General features: G+C 44.4%; 1 protein-coding gene across 1 annotated transcript in view; it reads left to right on the top strand.

Moving 5' to 3' along the window:
• Positions 1-17528, top strand: part of LOC112238736 (gastrula zinc finger protein XlCGF17.1) — a 28040-nt gene extending 10512 nt beyond the window's left edge. Inside the window, exon 3 of the mRNA XM_042313615.1 lies at positions 15783-17528. Coding sequence (XP_042169549.1) covers positions 15783-16534 — 752 coding nt within the window. The 3' untranslated portion in view covers positions 16535-17528. The remainder of the gene's footprint in view (positions 1-15782) is intronic.
• Positions 17529-18914: the final 1386 nt, after the last annotated feature.

Here is an 18914-nt window from a genome sequence, read left to right on the forward strand (position 1 = left end):
TATACATATCTACCTCCATCACTCCAGTATCCCTGTACATTGTTCATATGGTACTGGAACAGACCCTGTATATAGTCACCTTACCCCTATACATATCTACCTCCATCACTCCAGTATCCCTGTCCCTTCCCCTATACATATCTACCTCCATCACTCCAGTATCCCTGTCATTGTAAATATGGTACTGGAACAGACCCTGTATATAGTCACCTTACCCCTATACATATCTACCTCCATCACTCCAGTATCCCTGTACATTGTTCATATGGTACTGGAACAGACCCTGTATATAGTCACCTTACCCCTATACATATCTACCTCCATCACTCCAGTATCCCTGTCTCCTTCCCCTATACATATCTACCTCCATCACTCCAGTATCCTTGTCTCCTTCCCACTATACATATCTACCTCCATCACTCCAGTATCCCTGTACATTGTTAATATGGTACTGACCCTGTATATAGTCACCTTACCCCTATACATATCTACCTCCATCACTACAGTATCCCTGTCTCCTTCCCCCTATACATATCTACCTCCATCACTCCAGTATCCCTGTCTCCTTACCCCTATACATATCTACCTCCATCACTCCAGTATCCCTGTCTCCTTCCCCCCATACATATCTACCTCCATCACTCCAGTATCCCTGTCTCCTTCCCCCTATACATATCTACCTCCATCACTCCAGTATCCCTGTCTCCTTCCCCCTATACATATCTACCTCCATCACTCCAGTATCCCTGTCTCCTTCCCCCTATACATATCTACCTCCATCACTCCAGTATCCTGTACATTGTTAATATGGTACTGACTCCTGTATATAGTCCCCTTCCCCTATACATATCTACCTCCATCACTCCAGTATCCCTGTCTCCTTCCCCTATACATATCTACCTCCATCACTCCAGTATCCCTGTCATTGTTAATATGGTACTGACCCTGTATATAGTCCCTTCCCCTATACATATCTACCTCCATCACTACAGTATCCCTGTCTCCTTCCCCCATACATATCTACCTCCATCACTCCAGTATCCCTGTACATTGTTCATATGGTATCTGGAACCATCACTCCAGTATATGTCACCTTCCCCTATACATATCTACCTCCATCACTCCAGTATCCCTGTCTCCTTCCCCTATACATATCTACCTCCATCACTCCAGTATCCCTGTCACCTTACCCCTATACATATCTACCTCCATCACTCCAGTATCCCTGTACATTGTTCATATGGTACTGGAACAGACCCATAGTCACCTTACCCCTATACATATCTACCTCCATCACTCCAGTATCCCTGTCTCCTTCCCCCTATACATATCTACCTCCATCACTCCAGTATCCCTGTCACCTTCCCCTATACATATCTACCTCCATCACTCCAGTATCCCTGTCTCCTTCCCCCATACATATCTACCTCCATCACTCCAGTATCCCTCCTTACCCCTATACATATCTACCTCCATCACTCCAGTATCCCTGTCTCCTTCCCCCTATACATATCTACCTCCATCACTCCAGTATCCCTGTCTCCTTCCCCCTATACATATCTACCTCCATCACTCCAGTATCCCTGTCCCCTTCCCCCTATACATATCTACCTCCATCACTCCAGTATCCCTGTCTCCTTCCCCCTATACATATCTACCTCCATCACTACAGTATCCCTGTACATTGTTAATATGGTACTGACCCTGTATATAGTCACCTTACCCCTATACATATCTACCTCCATCACTCCAGTATCCCTGTCTCCTTCCCCCTATACATATCTACCTCCATCACTCCAGTATCCCTGTACATTGTTAATATGGTACTGACCCTGTATATAGTCACCTTACCCCTATACATATCTACCTCCATCACTCCAGTATCCCTGTCTCCTTCCCCCTATACATATCTACCTCCATCACTCCAGTATCCCTGTCACCTTACCCCTATACATATCTACCTCCATCACTCCAGTATCCCTGTACATTGTTCATATGGTACTGGAACAGACCCTGTATATAGTCACCTTACCCCTATACATATCTACCTCCATCACTCCAGTATCCCTGTCTCCTTCCCCCTATACATATCTACCTCCATCACTCCAGTATCCCTGTCACCTTACCCCTATACATATCTACCTCCATCACTCCAGTATCCCTGTACATTGTTCATATGGTACTGGAACAGACCCTGTATATAGTCACCTTCCCCCTACACATATCTACCTCCATCACTCCAGTATCCCTCCTTCCCCCATACATATCTACCTCCATCACTCCAGTATCCCTATACATTGTAAATATGGTACTGGAACAGACCCTGTATATAGTCACCTTACCCTATACATATCTACCTCCATCACTCCAGTATCCCTGTACATTGTTCATATGGTACTGGAACAGACCCTGTATATAGTCACCTTACCCCTATACATATCTACCTCCATCACTCCAGTATCCCTGTCTCCTGACCCCTATACATATCTACCTCCATCACTCCAGTATCCTTGTCTCCTTCCCACTATACATATCTACCTCCATCACTCCAGTATCCCTGTACATTGTAAATATGGTACTGACCCTGTATATAGTCACCTTACCCCTACACATATCTACCTCCATCACTCCAGTATCCCTGTCTCCTTCCCCCATACATATCTACCTCCATCACTCCAGTATCCCTGTCTCCTTCCCCCTATACATATCTACCTCCATCACTGCAGTATCCCTGTCTCCTTCCCCCTATACATATCTACCTCCATCACTCCAGTATCCCTGTCTCCTTCCCCTATACATATCTACCTCCATCACTCCAGTATCCCTGTCTCCTTACGCCTCTACATGTCTACCTCCATCACTACAGTATCCCTGTCTCCTTCCCCCTATACATATCTACCTCCATCACTCCAGTATCCCTGTCACCTTACCCCTATACATATCTACCTCCATCACTCCAGTATCCCTGTACATTGTTCATATGGTACTGGAACAGACCCTGTATATAGTCACCTTACCCCGATACATATCTACCTCCATCACTCCAGTATCCCTTCCTTCCCCATACATATCTACCTCCATCACTCCAGTATCCCTGTACATTGTAAATATGGTACTGGAACAGACCCAGTATATAGTCTTACCCCTATACATATCTACCTCCATCACTCCAGTATCCCTGTACATTGTTCATATGGTACTGGAACAGACCCAGTATATAGTCACCTTACCCCTATACATATCTACCTCCATCACTCCAGTATCCCTGTCTCCTTCCCCCTATACATATCTACCTCCATCACTCCAGTATCCTTGTCCCCTTCCCCTATACATATCTACCTCCATCACTCCAGTATCCCTGTACATTGTTAATATGGTACTGATCACCCAGTATATAGTCTCCTTACCCCTATACATATCTACCTCCATCACTCCAGTATCCCTGTCTCCTTCCCCCATACATATCTACCTCCATCACTCCAGTATCCCTGTCTCCTTACCCCTATACATATCTACCTCCATCACCAGTATCCCTGTCTCCTTCCCCTATACATATCTACCTCCATCACTCCAGTATCCCTGTCTCCTTCCCCTATACATATCTACCTCCATCACTCCAGTATCCCTGTCTCCTTCCCCCTATACATATCTACCTCCATCACTCCAGTATCCCTGTCTCCTTCCCCTATACATATCTACCTCCATCACTCCAGTATCCCTGTACATTGTTAATATGGTACTGACCCTGTATATAGTCCCCTTCCCCTATACATATCTACCTCCATCACTCCAGTATCCCTGTCTCCTTCCCCTATACATATCTACCTCCATCACTCCAGTATCCCTGTACATTGTTAATATGGTACTGACCCTGTATATAGTCCCTTCCCCTATACATATCTACCTCCATCACTCCAGTATCCCTGTCTCCTTCCCCTATACATATCTACCTCCATCACTCCAGTATCCCTGTACATTGTTCATATGGTACTGGAACAGACCCTGTATATAGTCACCTTACCCCAATACATATCTACCTCCATCACTCCAGTATCCCTGTCTCCTTCCCCCCATACATATCTACCTCCATCACTCCAGTATCCCTGTCTCCTTACCCCTATACATATCTATCTCCATCACTCCAGTATCCCTGTCTCCTGACCCCTATACATATCTACCTCTATCACTAGAGTATCCCTGTCACCTTCCCCCTATACATATCTACCTCCATCACTCCAGTATCCCTGTCTCCTTCCCCCTATACATATCTACCTCCATCACTCCAGTATCCCTGTCTCCTTCCCCCTATACATATCTACCTCCATCACTCCAGTATCCCTGTACATTGTTAATATGGTACTGACCCTGTATATAGTCACCTTACCCCTATACATATCTACCTCCATCACTCCAGTATCCCTGTCTCCTTCCCCCATACATATCTACCTCCATCACTCCAGTATCCCTGTACCATATGGTACTGGAACAGACCCTGTATATAGTCACCTTACCCCTATACATATCTACCTCCATCACTCCAGTATCCCTGTCTCCTTCCCCTATACATATCTACCTCCATCACTCCAGTATCCCTGTCACCTTACCCCCTATACAAATCTACCTCCATCACTCCAGTATCCCTGTACATTGTTCATATGGTACTGGAACAGACCCTGTATATAGTCACCTTACCCCTATACATATCTACCTCCATCACTCCAGTATCCCTGTCTCCTTCCCCCTATACATATCTACCTCCATCACTCCAGTATCCCTGTCACCTTACCCCTATACATATCTACCTCCATCACTCCAGTATCCCTGTCTCCTTCCCCCATACATATCTACCTCCATCACTCCAGTATCCCTGTCTCCTTCCCCCTATACATATCTACCTCCATCACTCCAGTATCCCTGTCTCCTTCCCCTATACATATCTACCTCCATCACTCCAGTATCCCTGTCTCCTTCCCCCTATACATATCTACCTCCATCACTCCAGTATCCCTGTCTCCTTCCCCCTATACATATCTACCTCCATCACTCCAGTATCCCTGTCTCCTTCCCCCTATACATATCTACCTCCATCACTCCAGTATCCCTGTACATTGTTAATATGGTACTGACCCTGTATATAGTCACCTTACCCCTATACATATCTACCTCCATCACTACAGTATCCCTGTACATTGTTAATATGGTACTGACCCTGTATATAGTCACCTTACCCCTATACATATCTACCTCCATCACTCCAGTATCCCTGTCTCTTTCCCCCTATACATATCTACCTCCATCACTCCAGTATCCCTGTCTCCTTCCCCCTATACATATCTACCTCCATCACTCCAGTATCCCTGTACATTGTTCATATGGTACTGGAACAGACCCTGTATATAGTCACCTTACGCCTATACATATCTACCTCCATCACTCCAGTATCCCTGTCTCCTTCCCCTATACATATCTACCTCCATCACTCCAGTATCCCTGTCACCTTACCCCTATACATATCTACCTCCATCACTCCAGTATCCCTGTACATTGTTCATATGGTACTGGAACAGACCCTGTATATAGTCACCTTACCCCTATACATATCTACCTCCATCACTCCAGTATCCCTCCTTCCCCCATACATATCTACCTCCATCACTCCAGTATCCCTATACATTGTAAATATGGTACTGGAACAGACCCTGTATATAGTCCCTTCCCCTATACATATCTACCTCCATCACTCCAGTATCCCTGTACATTGTTCATATGGTACTGGAACAGACCCTGTATATAGTCACCTTACCCCTATACATATCTACCTCCATCACTCCAGTATCCCTGTCTCCTTCCCCTATACATATCTACCTCCATCACTCCAGTATCCCTGTCTCCTTCCCACTATACATATCTACCTCCATCACTCCAGTATCCCTGTACATTGTTAATATGGTACTGACCCTGTATATAGTCACCTTACCCCTATACATATCTACCTCCATCACTACAGTATCCCTGTCTCCTTCCCCCCATACATATCTACCTCCATCACTCCAGTATCCCTGTCTCCTTCCCCCTATACATATCTACCTCCATCACTCCAGTATCCCTGTCTCCTTCCCCCTATACATATCTAGCTCCATCACTCCAGTATCCCTGTCTCCTTCCCCCTATACATATCTACCTCCATCACTCCAGTATCCCTGTCTCCTTCCCCCTATACATATCTACCTCCATCACTCCAGTATCCCTGTCTCCTTCCCCTATACATATCTACCTCCATCACTCCAGTATCCCTGTACATTGTTCATATGGTACTGACCCTGTATATAGTCCCCTTCCCCCTATACATATCTACCTCCATCACTCCAGTATCCCTGTCTCCTTCCCCTATACATATCTACCTCCATCACTCCAGTATCCCTGTACATTGTTAATATGGTACTGACCCTGTATATAGTCCCTTCCCCTATACATATCTACCTCCATCACTCCAGTATCCCTGTCTCCTTCCCCCTATACATATCTACCTCCATCACTCCAGTATCCCTGTACATTGTTCATATGGTACTGGAACAGACCCTGTATATAGTCACCTTACGCCTATACATATCTACCTCCATCACTCCAGTATCCCTGTCTCCTTCCCCCTATACATATCTACCTCCATCACTCCACTATCCCTGTCTCCTTCCCCCTATACATATCTACCTCCATCACTCCAGTATCCCTGTCTCCTTCCCCCTATACATATCTACCTCCATCACTCCAGTATCCCTGTCTCCTTCCCACTATACATATCTACCTCCATCACTCCAGTATCCCTGTCTCCTTCCCCCTATACATATCTACCTCCATCACTTCAGTATCCCTGTCTCCTTCCCCCTATACATATCTACCTCCATCACTACAGTATCCCTGTACATTGTTAATATGGTACTGACCCTGTATATAGTCACCTTACCCCTATACATATCTACCTCCATCACTCCAGTATCCCTGTCTCCTTCCCCCCATACATATCTACCTCCATCACTCCAGTATCCCTGTACATTGTTCATATGGTACTGGAACAGACCCTGTATATAGTCACCTTACCCCTATACATATCTACCTCCATCACTCCAGTATCCCTGTCTCCTTCCCCCTATACATATCTACCTCCATCACTCCAGTATCCCTGTCACCTTACCCCTATACATATCTACCTCCATCACTCCAGTATCCCTGTACATTGTTAATATGGTACTGACCCTGTATATAGTCACCTTACCCCTATACATATCTACCTCCATCACTCCAGTATCCCTGTCTCCTTCCCCCTATACATATCTACCTCCATCACTCCAGTATCCCTGTCTCCTTCCCCCTATACATATCTACCTCCATCACTCCAGTATCCCTGTCTCCTTCCCCCATACATATCTACCTCCATCACTCCAGTATCCCTGTCTCCTTCCCCTATACATATCTACCTCCATCACTCCAGTATCCCTGTCTCCTTCCCCTATACATATCTACCTCCATCACTCCAGTATCCCTGTCTCCTTCCCCTCTACATATCTACCTCCATCACTCCAGTATCCCTGTCTCCTTCCCCCTATACATATCTACCTCATCACTCCAGTATCCCTGTACATTGTTAATATGGTACTGACCCTGTATATAGTCTCCTTCCCCTATACATATCTACCTCCATCACTCCAGTATCCCTGTCTCCTTCCCCTATACATATCTACCTCCATCACTCCAGTATCCCTGTACATTGTTAATATGGTACTGACCCTGTATATAGTCACCTTACCCCTATACATATCTACCTCCATCACTCCAGTATCCCTGTACATTGTTCATATGGTACTGGAACAGACCCTGTATATAGTCACCTTACCCCTATACATATCTACCTCCATCACTCCAGTATCCCTGTCTCCTGACCCCTATACATATCTACCTCCATCACTCCAGTATCCCTGTACATTGTTCATATGGTACTGGAACAGACCCTGTATATAGTCACCTTACCCCTATACATATGTACCTCCATCACTCCAGTATCCCTGTCTCCTTCCCCCTATACATATCTACCTCCATCACTCCAGTATCCCTGTCACCTTACCCCTATACAAATCTACCTCCATCACTCCAGTATCCCTGTACATTGTTCATATGGTACTGACCCTGTATATAGTCACCTTACCCCTATACATATCTACCTCCATCACTACAGTATCCCTGTCTCCTTCCCCCCATACATATCTACCTCCATCACTCCAGTATCCCTGTCTCCTTACCCCTATACATATCTACCTCCATCACTCCAGTATCCCTGTCTCCTTCCCCCTATACATATCTACCTCCATCACTCCAGTATCCCTGTCTCCTTACCCCTATACATATCTACCTCCATCACTCCAGTATCCCTGTCTCCTTCCCCTATACATATCTACCTCCATCACTCCAGTATCCCTGTCTCCTTACCCCTCTACATATCTACCTCCATCACTCCAGTATCCCTGTCTCCTTCCCCCTATACATATCTACCTCATCACTCCAGTATCCCTGTACATTGTTAATATGGTACTGACCCAGTATATAGTCTCCTTCCCCTATACATATCTACCTCCATCACTCCAGTATCCCTGTCACCTTACCCCTATACATATCTACCTCCATCACTCCAGTATGCCTGTACATTGTTAATATGGTACTGACCCTGTATATAGTCACCTTACCCCTATACATATCTACCTCCATCACTCCAGTATCCCTGTACATTGTTCATATGGTACTGACCCTGTATATAGTCACCTTACCCCTATACATATCTACCTCCATCACTCCAGTATCCCTGTACATTGTTCATATGGTACTGGAACAGACCCTGTATATAGTCACCTTACCCCTATACATATCTACCTCCATCACTCCAGTATCCCTGTCTCCTGACCCCTATACATATCTACCTCCATCACTCCAGTATCCCTGTCTCCTTCCCACGATACATATCTACCTCCATCACTCCAGTATCCCTGTACATTGTTAATATAGTACTGGAACAGACCCTGTATATAGTCACCTTACCCCTCTACATATCTACCTCCATCACTACAGTATCCCTGTCTCCTTCCCCCATACATATCTACCTCCATCACTCCAGTATCCCTGTCTCCTTACCCCTATACATATCTACCTCCATCACTGCAGTATCCCTGTCTCCTTCCCCTATACATATCTACCTCCATCACTCCAGTATCCCTGTCTCCTTACCCCTATACATATCTACCTCCATCACTCCAGTATCCCTGTCTCCTTACCCCTATACATATCTACCTCCATCACTCCAGTATCCCTGTCTCCTTCCCCCTATACATATCTACCTCCATCACTCCAGTATCCCTGTACATTGTTAATATGGTACTGACCCTGTATATAGTCACCTTACCCCTATACATATCTACCTCCATCACTCCAGTATCCCTGTCTCCTTCCCCCTATACATATCTACCTCCATCACTCCAGTATCCCTGTACATTGTTAATATGGTACTGACCCTGTATATAGTCCCTTCCCCTATACATATCTACCTCCATCACTCCAGTATCCCTGTCTCCTTCCCCCTATACATATCTACCTCCATCACTCCAGTATCCCTGTACATTGTTCATATGGTACTGGAACAGACCCAGTATATAGTCACCTTACCCCTATACATATCTACCTCCATCACTCCAGTATCCCTGTCTCCTTCCCCCATACATATCTACCTCCATCACTCCACTATCCCTGTCTCCTTCCCCTATACATATCTACCTCCATCACTCCAGTATCCCTGTCTCCTTCCCCTATACATATCTACCTCCATCACTCCAGTATCCCTGTCTCCTTCCCACTATACATATCTACCTCCATCACTCCAGTATCCCTGTCTCCTTCCCCTATACATATCTACCTCCATCACTCCAGTATCCCTGTCTCCTCCCCCTATACATATCTACCTCCATCACTACAGTATCCCTGTACATTGTTAATATGGTACTGACCCTGTATATAGTCACCTTCCCCTATACATATCTACCTCCATCACTACAGTATCCCTGTCTCCTTCCCCCATACATATCTACCTCCATCACTCCAGTATCCCTGTACATTGTTCATATGGTACTGGAACAGACCCAGTATATAGTCACCTTACCCCTATACATATCTACCTCCATCACTCCAGTATCCCTGTCTCCTTCCCCTATACATATCTACCTCCATCACTCCAGTATCCCTGTCACCTTACCCCTATACAAATCTACCTCCATCACTCCAGTATCCCTGTACATTGTTCATATGGTACTGGAACAGACCCTGTATATAGTCACCTTACCCCTATACATATCTACCTCCATCACTCCAGTATCCCTGTCTCCTTCCCCTATACATATCTACCTCCATCACTCCAGTATCCCTGTCACCTTACCCCTATACATATCTACCTCCATCACCAGTATCCCTGTCTCCTTCCCCCATACATATCTACCTCCATCACTCCAGTATCCCTGTACATTGTTCATATGGTACTGGAACAGACCCTGTATATAGTCACCTTACCCCTATACAAATCTACCTCCATCACTCCAGTATCCCTGTCACCTTCCCCCATACATATCTACCTCCATCACTCCAGTATCCCTGTCTCCTTACCCCTATACATATCTACCTCTATCACTCCAGTATCCCTGTCTCCTGTCCCCTATACATATCTACCTCCATCACTACAGTATCCCTGTCTCCTTACCCCTATACATATCTACCTCCATCACTCCAGTATCCTACATTGTTCATATGGTACTGGAACAGACCCTGTATATAGTCACCTTACCCCTATACATATCTACCTCCATCACTCCAGTATCCCGGTCTCCTTCCCCCTATACATATCTACCTCCATCACTCCAGTATCCCTGTACATTGTTCATATGGTACTGGAACAGACCCTGTATATAGTCACCTTACCCCTATACATATCTACCTCCATCACTCCAGTATCCCTGTCTCCTGACCCCTATACATATCTACCTCCATCACTCCAGTATCCTTGTCTCCTTCCCACTATACATATCTACCTCCATCACTCCAGTATCCTTGTCTCCTTCCCACTATACATATCAACCTCCATCACTCCAGTATCCCTGTCTCCTTACCCCTGTACATATCTACCTCCATCACTCCAGTATCCCTGTCTCCTTCCCCCTATACATATCTACCTCATCACTCCAGTATCCCTGTACATTGTTAATATGGTACTGACCCTGTATATAGTCTCCTTCCCCCTATACATATCTACCTCCATCACTCCAGTATCCCTGTCTCCTTCCCCCTATACATATCTACCTCCATCACTCCAGTATCCCTGTCTCCTTCCCCCTATACATATCTACCTCCATCACTCCAGTATCCCTGTCTCCTTCCCCCTATACATATCTACCTCCATCACTCCAGTATCCCTGTCTCCTTCCCCTATACATATCTACCTCCATCACTACAGTATCCCTGTACATTGTTAATATGGTACTGACCCTGTATATAGTCCCTTCCCCCTATACATATCTACCTCCATCACTCCAGTATCCCTGTACCCCTATGGTACTGGAACAGACCCTGTATATAGTCACCTTACCCCTATACATATCTACCTCCATCACTACAGTATCCCTGTCTCCTTCCCCTATACATATCTACCTCCATCACTCCAGTATCCCTGTCTCCGTCTCCCTATACATATCTACCTCCATCACTACAGTATCCCTGTCTCCTTCCCCCTATACAAACATTGCCTTGGTGGCCTATAGCCGTATACATATAAATACAGTGCCTTGCCAGTATTTGGCCCCCTTGAACTTTTATACATATTTGCCACATTTCATGCTTCAAACATAAAGATATAAAACTTTTTGAAGAAGAAGAAGAATCAACAACAAGTGGGACACAATCATGAAGTGGAACAACATTTATTGGATATTTCAAACTTTTTAACAAATCAAAATCTGAAAAAATTCCAAAATTATTCAGCCCCTTTAAGTTAATACTTTGTCTACCTCTTTTGCTCACTACAGCTGTAAGTCGCTTGGGGTATGTCTCTATCAGTTTTGCACATCGAGAGACTGAAATTATTTCCCATTCCTCCTTGCAAAACAGCTCGAGCTCAGTGAGGTTGGATGGAGATCATTTGTGAACAGCAGTTTTCAGTTCTTTCCACAGATTCTCGATTGGATTCAGGTCTGGACTTTGACTTGGCCATTCTAACACCTGGATATGTTTATTTTTGAACCATTCCATTGTAGATTTTGCTTTATGTTTTGGATCATTGTCTTGTTGGAAGACAAATCTCCGTCCCAGTCTCAGGTCTTTTGCAGACTCCATCATATTTTCTTCCAGAATGGTCCAGTATTTCCTCCATCCATCTTCCCATCAATTTTAACCATCTTCCCTGTCCCTGCTGAAGAAAAGCAGGCCCTAAACATGATCTGCCACCTCCATGTTTCCAGTGGGGATCCCTGTTCAGGTTGATGAGCTGTGTACTTTTACGCCAAACATAAGTTTTCATTGTTGCCAAAAATTCATCACCTACCAGAGCACCTTCTTCCACATGTTTGGTGTGTCTCCCAGGTGGCTTGTGGCAAACTTTAAACGACACTTTTTATGGATATCTTTAAGAAATGGCTTTCTTCTTGCCCTCTTCCATAAACAGATTTGTGCAATATCACGACTGATTGTTGTCCTATGGACAGAGTCTCCCACCTCAGCTGTAGATCTCTCCATCATCCAGAGTGATCCTGGGCCCTTTGCTACATCTCTATCAGTCTTCTCCTTGTATCCCTGTCTCCTTTATAGGGATCGGCCAGGTCCATAGATTTGCAGTATCTGTCTCCTTCCCATTACAATATCTACCTCCATCACTCCTTGGGATGTTTAAATCTTGGGAAATCTTTTGTATCCAAATCCCCCTTCATACAGTATCTCGGACCTCCATCACTCTTCATGATGCTCTCTGCGCTTTTAACGGACCTCTGAGACTATCACAGTGCAGGTGCATTTATACGGAGACTGATTACTATACACAGGTGGATTGTATTTATCATCATTAGTCATTTAGGTCAACATTGGATCATTCAGAGATCCTCACTGAACTTCTGGAGAGAGTTTGCTGCACTGATTGTAAATGGAATATTTTGACGCCCAATTTTTCAGTTTTTGATTTGTTAAAAAGTTTGAAATATCTAAACCGTTCCATCATCCATTGTATCCTGTACTTGTTGTTGATTCTTCCAAAAAAAATACAGTTTTATATCTTTATGTTTGAAGCCTGAAATGTCCAAAAGGTCGCAAAGTTCTCCAAATACTTTCCTAAGGCACTGTATCTACCTCCATCACTCCAGTATCCCTGTACATTGTTCATATGGTACTGACCCTGTATATAGTCACCTTACCCCTATACATATCTACCTCCATCACTCCAGTATCCCTGTCTCCTTCCCCCATACATATCTACCTCCATCACTCCAGTATCCCTGTCTCCTTCCCACTATACATATCTACCTCCATCACTCCAGTATCCCTGTCTCCTTCCCCCTATACATATCTACCTCCATCACTTCAGTATCCCTGTCTCCTTACCATTATACATATCGGAAATGTAGTAAATGTACTGTAAATTAGTAGATAATAGAATTAGTAGATAATGCACTGTGAATTAGTAGATAATGCACTGTGAATTAGTAGATAATGCACTGTGAATTAGCAGACAATTCACTGTGAATTAGCAGATAATGTACTGTGAACGAATAGATAATACATTGCGAATTCATAGATAACACACTGCGAATTCATAGATAATGCACTGTGAATTAGACAATGCTCTGCGAATTTGCAGATAATGCACCACGAATTAGTAGATAATGTACCGCAAATTAGTAGATAATGTACCGCGAATTAGTAGATAATGCACTGCAAATTAGTAGACAATGCACTGCGAATGAGTAGATAATGCACTCTGAATTAGTAGATAATGCATTGTGAAAAATGCAGATATAAACTCATCAATAAAACAAGCGTCCTCACTGTCAACTGCGTTTATTTTCATAAAACAATCAAAAGTAACAGTCAGTATCTGGTGTGGCCACCAGCTGCATTAAGTACTGCAGTGCATCTCCTCCTCATGGACTGCACCAGATTTACTAGTTCTTACTGTGAGATGTTACCCCACTCTTCCACCAAGACACCTGCAAGTTCCCGGACATTTCTGGGGGGAATTGGCCCTAGCCCTCACCCTCCGATCCAACAGGTCCCAGACGTGCTCAATGGGATTGCGATCTGGGCTCTTCGCTTGCCATGGCAGAACACTGACATTCCTGTCTTGCAGGAAATCACGCACAGTACGAGCAGTATGGCTGGCGACATTGTCATGCTGGAGGGTCATGTCAGGATGAGCCTGCAGGAAGGGTACCACATGAGGGAGAAGGATGTCTTCCCTGTAACGCACAGCGTTGAGATTGCCTGCAATGACAACAAGCTCAGTCCGATGATGCTGTGACACACCGCCCCAGACCATGACGGATCCTCTACCTCCAAATTGATCTTGCTCCAGAGTACAGGCCTCGGTGTAACGCTCATTCCTTCGACAATAAACTCGTCACTGGCAAAAAGTGGGTGGGTTTGTGCCCATAGGCGACGTCGTTGCCGGTGATGTCTGGTGAGGACCTGCCTTACAACAGGCCTACAAGACCTCAGTCCAGCCTCTCTCAGACTATTACGGACAGTCTGAGCACTGATGGAGGGATTGTGCGTTCCTGGTATAACTCGGGCAGTTGTTGTTGCCATCCTGTACCTGTCCCGCAGGTGTGATGTTCGGATGTACCGATCCTGTGCAGGTGTTGTTACACGTGGTCTGCCACTGTGAGGACGATCAGCTGTCCGTCCTGTCTCCCTGTAGCGCTGTCTTAGGCGTCTCACAGTACGGACATTGCAATTTATTGCCCTGGCCACATCTGCAGTCCTCATGCCTCCTTGCAGCATGCCTAAGGCACAATCATGCAGATGAGCAGGGACCCTGGGCATCTTTCTTTTGGTGTTTTTTAGAGTCAGTAGAAAGGCCTCTTTAGTGTCCTAAGTTTTCATAACTTACTTGCCTGCTGTCTGTAAGCTGTTAGTGTCTTAATTAATGACCGTTCCACAGGTGCATGTTCTTTAATTGTTTATGGTTCATTGAACAAGCATGGGAAACAGTGTTTAAACCCTTTACAATGAAGATCTGTGAAGTTATTTGGATTTGTACTTATTATCTTTGAAAGAAGGTTTCTTTTTTTTTTGCTGCGTTTACTACATCCATAACTAGCGGTTTCCTCATTAGCAGGGAGGAGTTTCTACAACCGAATTGTACATCGTGCCGCAATTTTAGCTTAACACAGAAAGGGGCCTGTATTGGTGACCAAAAGTCATCTGGCACACTGCTTAGGATTTCAACAACTTTAATAACTTATTTCTCAATTTCTAGTTACCACTAACTACAATCATCAACTTTACTACTAAGTGCTATTTTTTTCTAACAAAATATATTATTGCTCGACTCATATTAAGACAATTGTCAAAATAAGTTTGTAAAAGCATTTAAACATTATTTTCAGACGTCAGTTGTTGTACAACTTCCTGCTCTGGGCATAAACTTTAACCTCAAATAAACAGTGGATTTCTGCTGTTGTGGGCCTTTAACCATCTGTCTGACTTTGTTGTTCACACAGGAGAGAGATGTGACTATCGGGGATCATCTGGAGAGCCTCAACAACATCATGATGCTGACGAGGCAGAGAAGAGTCTCTCCACATTAGAACACCCCAAGAAACACCTGCAGAGATCCACAGGGAAGAAATATCACCACTGCCCGGACTGTGGGAAGACTTACTCAAGATCAGATTCACTAAAAGTACACCTGAGAATTCACACAGGAGAGAAACCTCACTGCTGCTCTGACTGTGGGAAGAGATTTACCTCTTCAGCAGACCTTAAAAGACATGAGAGAATCCATACAGGAGAAAAACCTTATAGCTGTAATCAATGTGGGAAGAGTTTCACAACATCTAGCCAGCTGACTATACACCAGAGAACACACACAGGAGAGAAGCCTTACCACTGCTCTGACTGTGGAAAGCGTTTTCTTAAGTCAGGACATTTAACATCACACCAGAGAACACACACAGTAGAGAAACCTTATAGCTGTGATCAATGTGGGAAGAGTTTTACTCACTCAAGCTGCCTGATAGTACACCAGAGAACACACACAGGAGAGAAACCTTATAGCTGTGATCAGTGTGAGAAGAGTTTTGTTACTTCTAGCCGTCTGACTATACACCGGAGAACACACACAGGAGAGAAACCTTATGGCTGTGCTCAATGTGGGAAGAGTTTTGTTACATCTAGCAGTCTGATTATACACCAGCGGACACACAGGAGAGAAATCAATGTGGCAAGAGATACTCTGGTAAAAAATCTCTGATTAACTATCAGAAAATACAGCCTCCCGAGTGGCGCAGTGGTCTAAGGCATCGTAGTGCGAGCTGTGCCTCTAGAGATCCTGGTTCGAGGCTCTGAGCTGGTGGAATAGATTCCCAGTGTGGAAAGAGGGTTCAGTCAGTTAGGGAACCTAATTGTGGAAAGACACAGGACCTAGAATAAGACAATATAGATGCTGTGTTCTGACATGTTTTTGGCTGAGAATGTTGTTGATGCCTGAAAACACATGAGAGGGAACACACAGTAGAAAAGCCTTTCCAATGTTCCACTATGATAATGTTGTTGATGCCATGTGAAATCATGTTTGTATGAAAAAATAGGCCTAGTTGAGTTTTTTCCTCTCGAGACATGATCATGTCTGAAATCAGATTAACATTTTAAAAATGTGTATTTTATTTTGATTATGGATTTGATTGAATACAAGTATGAACCATTGAGATGTTAATGATGTGATTTGGAAAGTTGTAGATTTTATTAAATAGATTTAATAAAATGTGTACTTCTTGATACACCCCCAGAGGGCCACGTCGTGACAGTACTAGTCACGATATACACCCCAAAGGGCCACGTCGTGAGTAATTTCCGGACTATAAGCCGATGATAAGACGTTGGAAACAGCAGCGTGAGGAACTGACTCCGTGCAAAAAGACAACAAATGCTTTCAGAGGGAAGAAAAGCAGATGGCCCGAACTAGAAAAATGAGCTTGAAGACTGGGTCAACACACAGAGAGCAGACGGCCGGGGTGTTTCAACTGTGCAGATCCGACTGAAAGCCAAAACAATCGCCACCGCAGTGAAGTTTGAGGATTTTAGAGGTGGACCATCGTGGTGTCTAAGCTTTATGAGACGTAAAGGCCTGTCCATCAGGGTACGGACGAGTCTGTGTCAGCAGCTCTGAGGCTATTCAACTCCGACACCGAAGGAGATGACTTCAGTGGTTTCAGTGCACAGGAGGAGGAAGATGGTGACCAATGACTTTCTTGGTAGGCTACTGTTTACTGCTATTTTTTTTATTTTTGTTACAAGCCGTGTTTCGTTAAAGGCTGTGTAAAGTTAATTTGTTTCAATGTACCGGTAGGCACCTAGGCTTATAGACCTGCGGCTTATTTATGATTCAGTGGGTGCGGTTTATATTATTTATCCAGTACAAAATGATATAAAAAAAAAAAATTTATTCAGTGGGTGACAGTGTTTATATTCAGGGGGCGCTTAATAGTCCAGAAATTACAGTGTACTAGTCATGATATACACCCCAAAGGGCCACGTGACAGTGACAGTGTACTGGTCTTCAAACTAAAGTGTACTGTATGAAAATGTCATGATGACGTTCTTGTTGTTGACATGAAGAACATATTAATAACGTTGATGTGATGACGTTGATGTGATGACGTTGTTCTGATAACGTTGATGTGATGACGTTGTTCTGATGACGTTGATGTGATGACGTTGTTCTGATGACGTTGATGTGATGACGTTGTTCTGATGACGTTGATGTGATGACGTTGTTCTGATGACGTTGATGTGATGACGTTGATGTGATGACGTTGTTGTGATGACGTTGTTCTGATAACGTTGATGTGATGACGTTGATGTGATGACGTTGTTCTGATGACGTTGATGTGATGACGTTGTTCTGATAACGTTGATGTAAGAGTTGTGACATGAAGAAGATTCGTTGTTTGCTGCCTCATAACGTTGATGATCTTCCCAAATGTATTAATCCACCACGTTGATGTGATGAGGAAGAAAACAGGTGCTGATTGTGAAAAAGCATTTGATTGATGCAACATTTATTTTTGTCTGAATAAAAATCAAATGATGGAACGGCACTGAGTACACGTTCATTACAGTGCATTATGTTCTGGGGAGAAGGTTGCTGTGTACAGTGCATTATAGGAGAGGTGGTTGCCGTGTGCAGTGCATTATGGGGGAGGTGGTTGCTGTGTACAGTGAATTATAGGAGAGGTGGTTGCCGTGTACAGTGCATTATGGGGGAGGTGGTTGATAACGTTGTGTACAGTGCATTATACGTTGTTCTGAGAGGTGGTTGCTGTGTACAGTGCATTATGGGGGAGGTAGTTGCGTTGTGTGCAGTGCATTATAGGAGAGGTGGTTGCTGTACAGTGCATTATAGTGAATTATGGGGGAGGTGGTTGCTGTGTACAGTGAATTATGGGGGAGGTGGTTGCTGTGTACAGTGGGGAGGTGGTTGCTGTGTACAGTGCATTATGGGGGAGGTGGTTGCTGTGTACAGTGCATTATGGGGGAGGTGGTTGCTGTGTACAGTGCATTATAGGAGAGGTGGTTGCTGTATACAGTGCATTATGGGAGAGGTGGTTGCTGTGTACAGTGAATTATGGGGG

This window comes from Oncorhynchus tshawytscha, unplaced genomic scaffold (assembly GCF_018296145.1).
Source record: "Oncorhynchus tshawytscha isolate Ot180627B unplaced genomic scaffold, Otsh_v2.0 Un_contig_9372_pilon_pilon, whole genome shotgun sequence".
Classification (NCBI taxonomy): domain Eukaryota; kingdom Metazoa; phylum Chordata; class Actinopteri; order Salmoniformes; family Salmonidae; genus Oncorhynchus; species Oncorhynchus tshawytscha.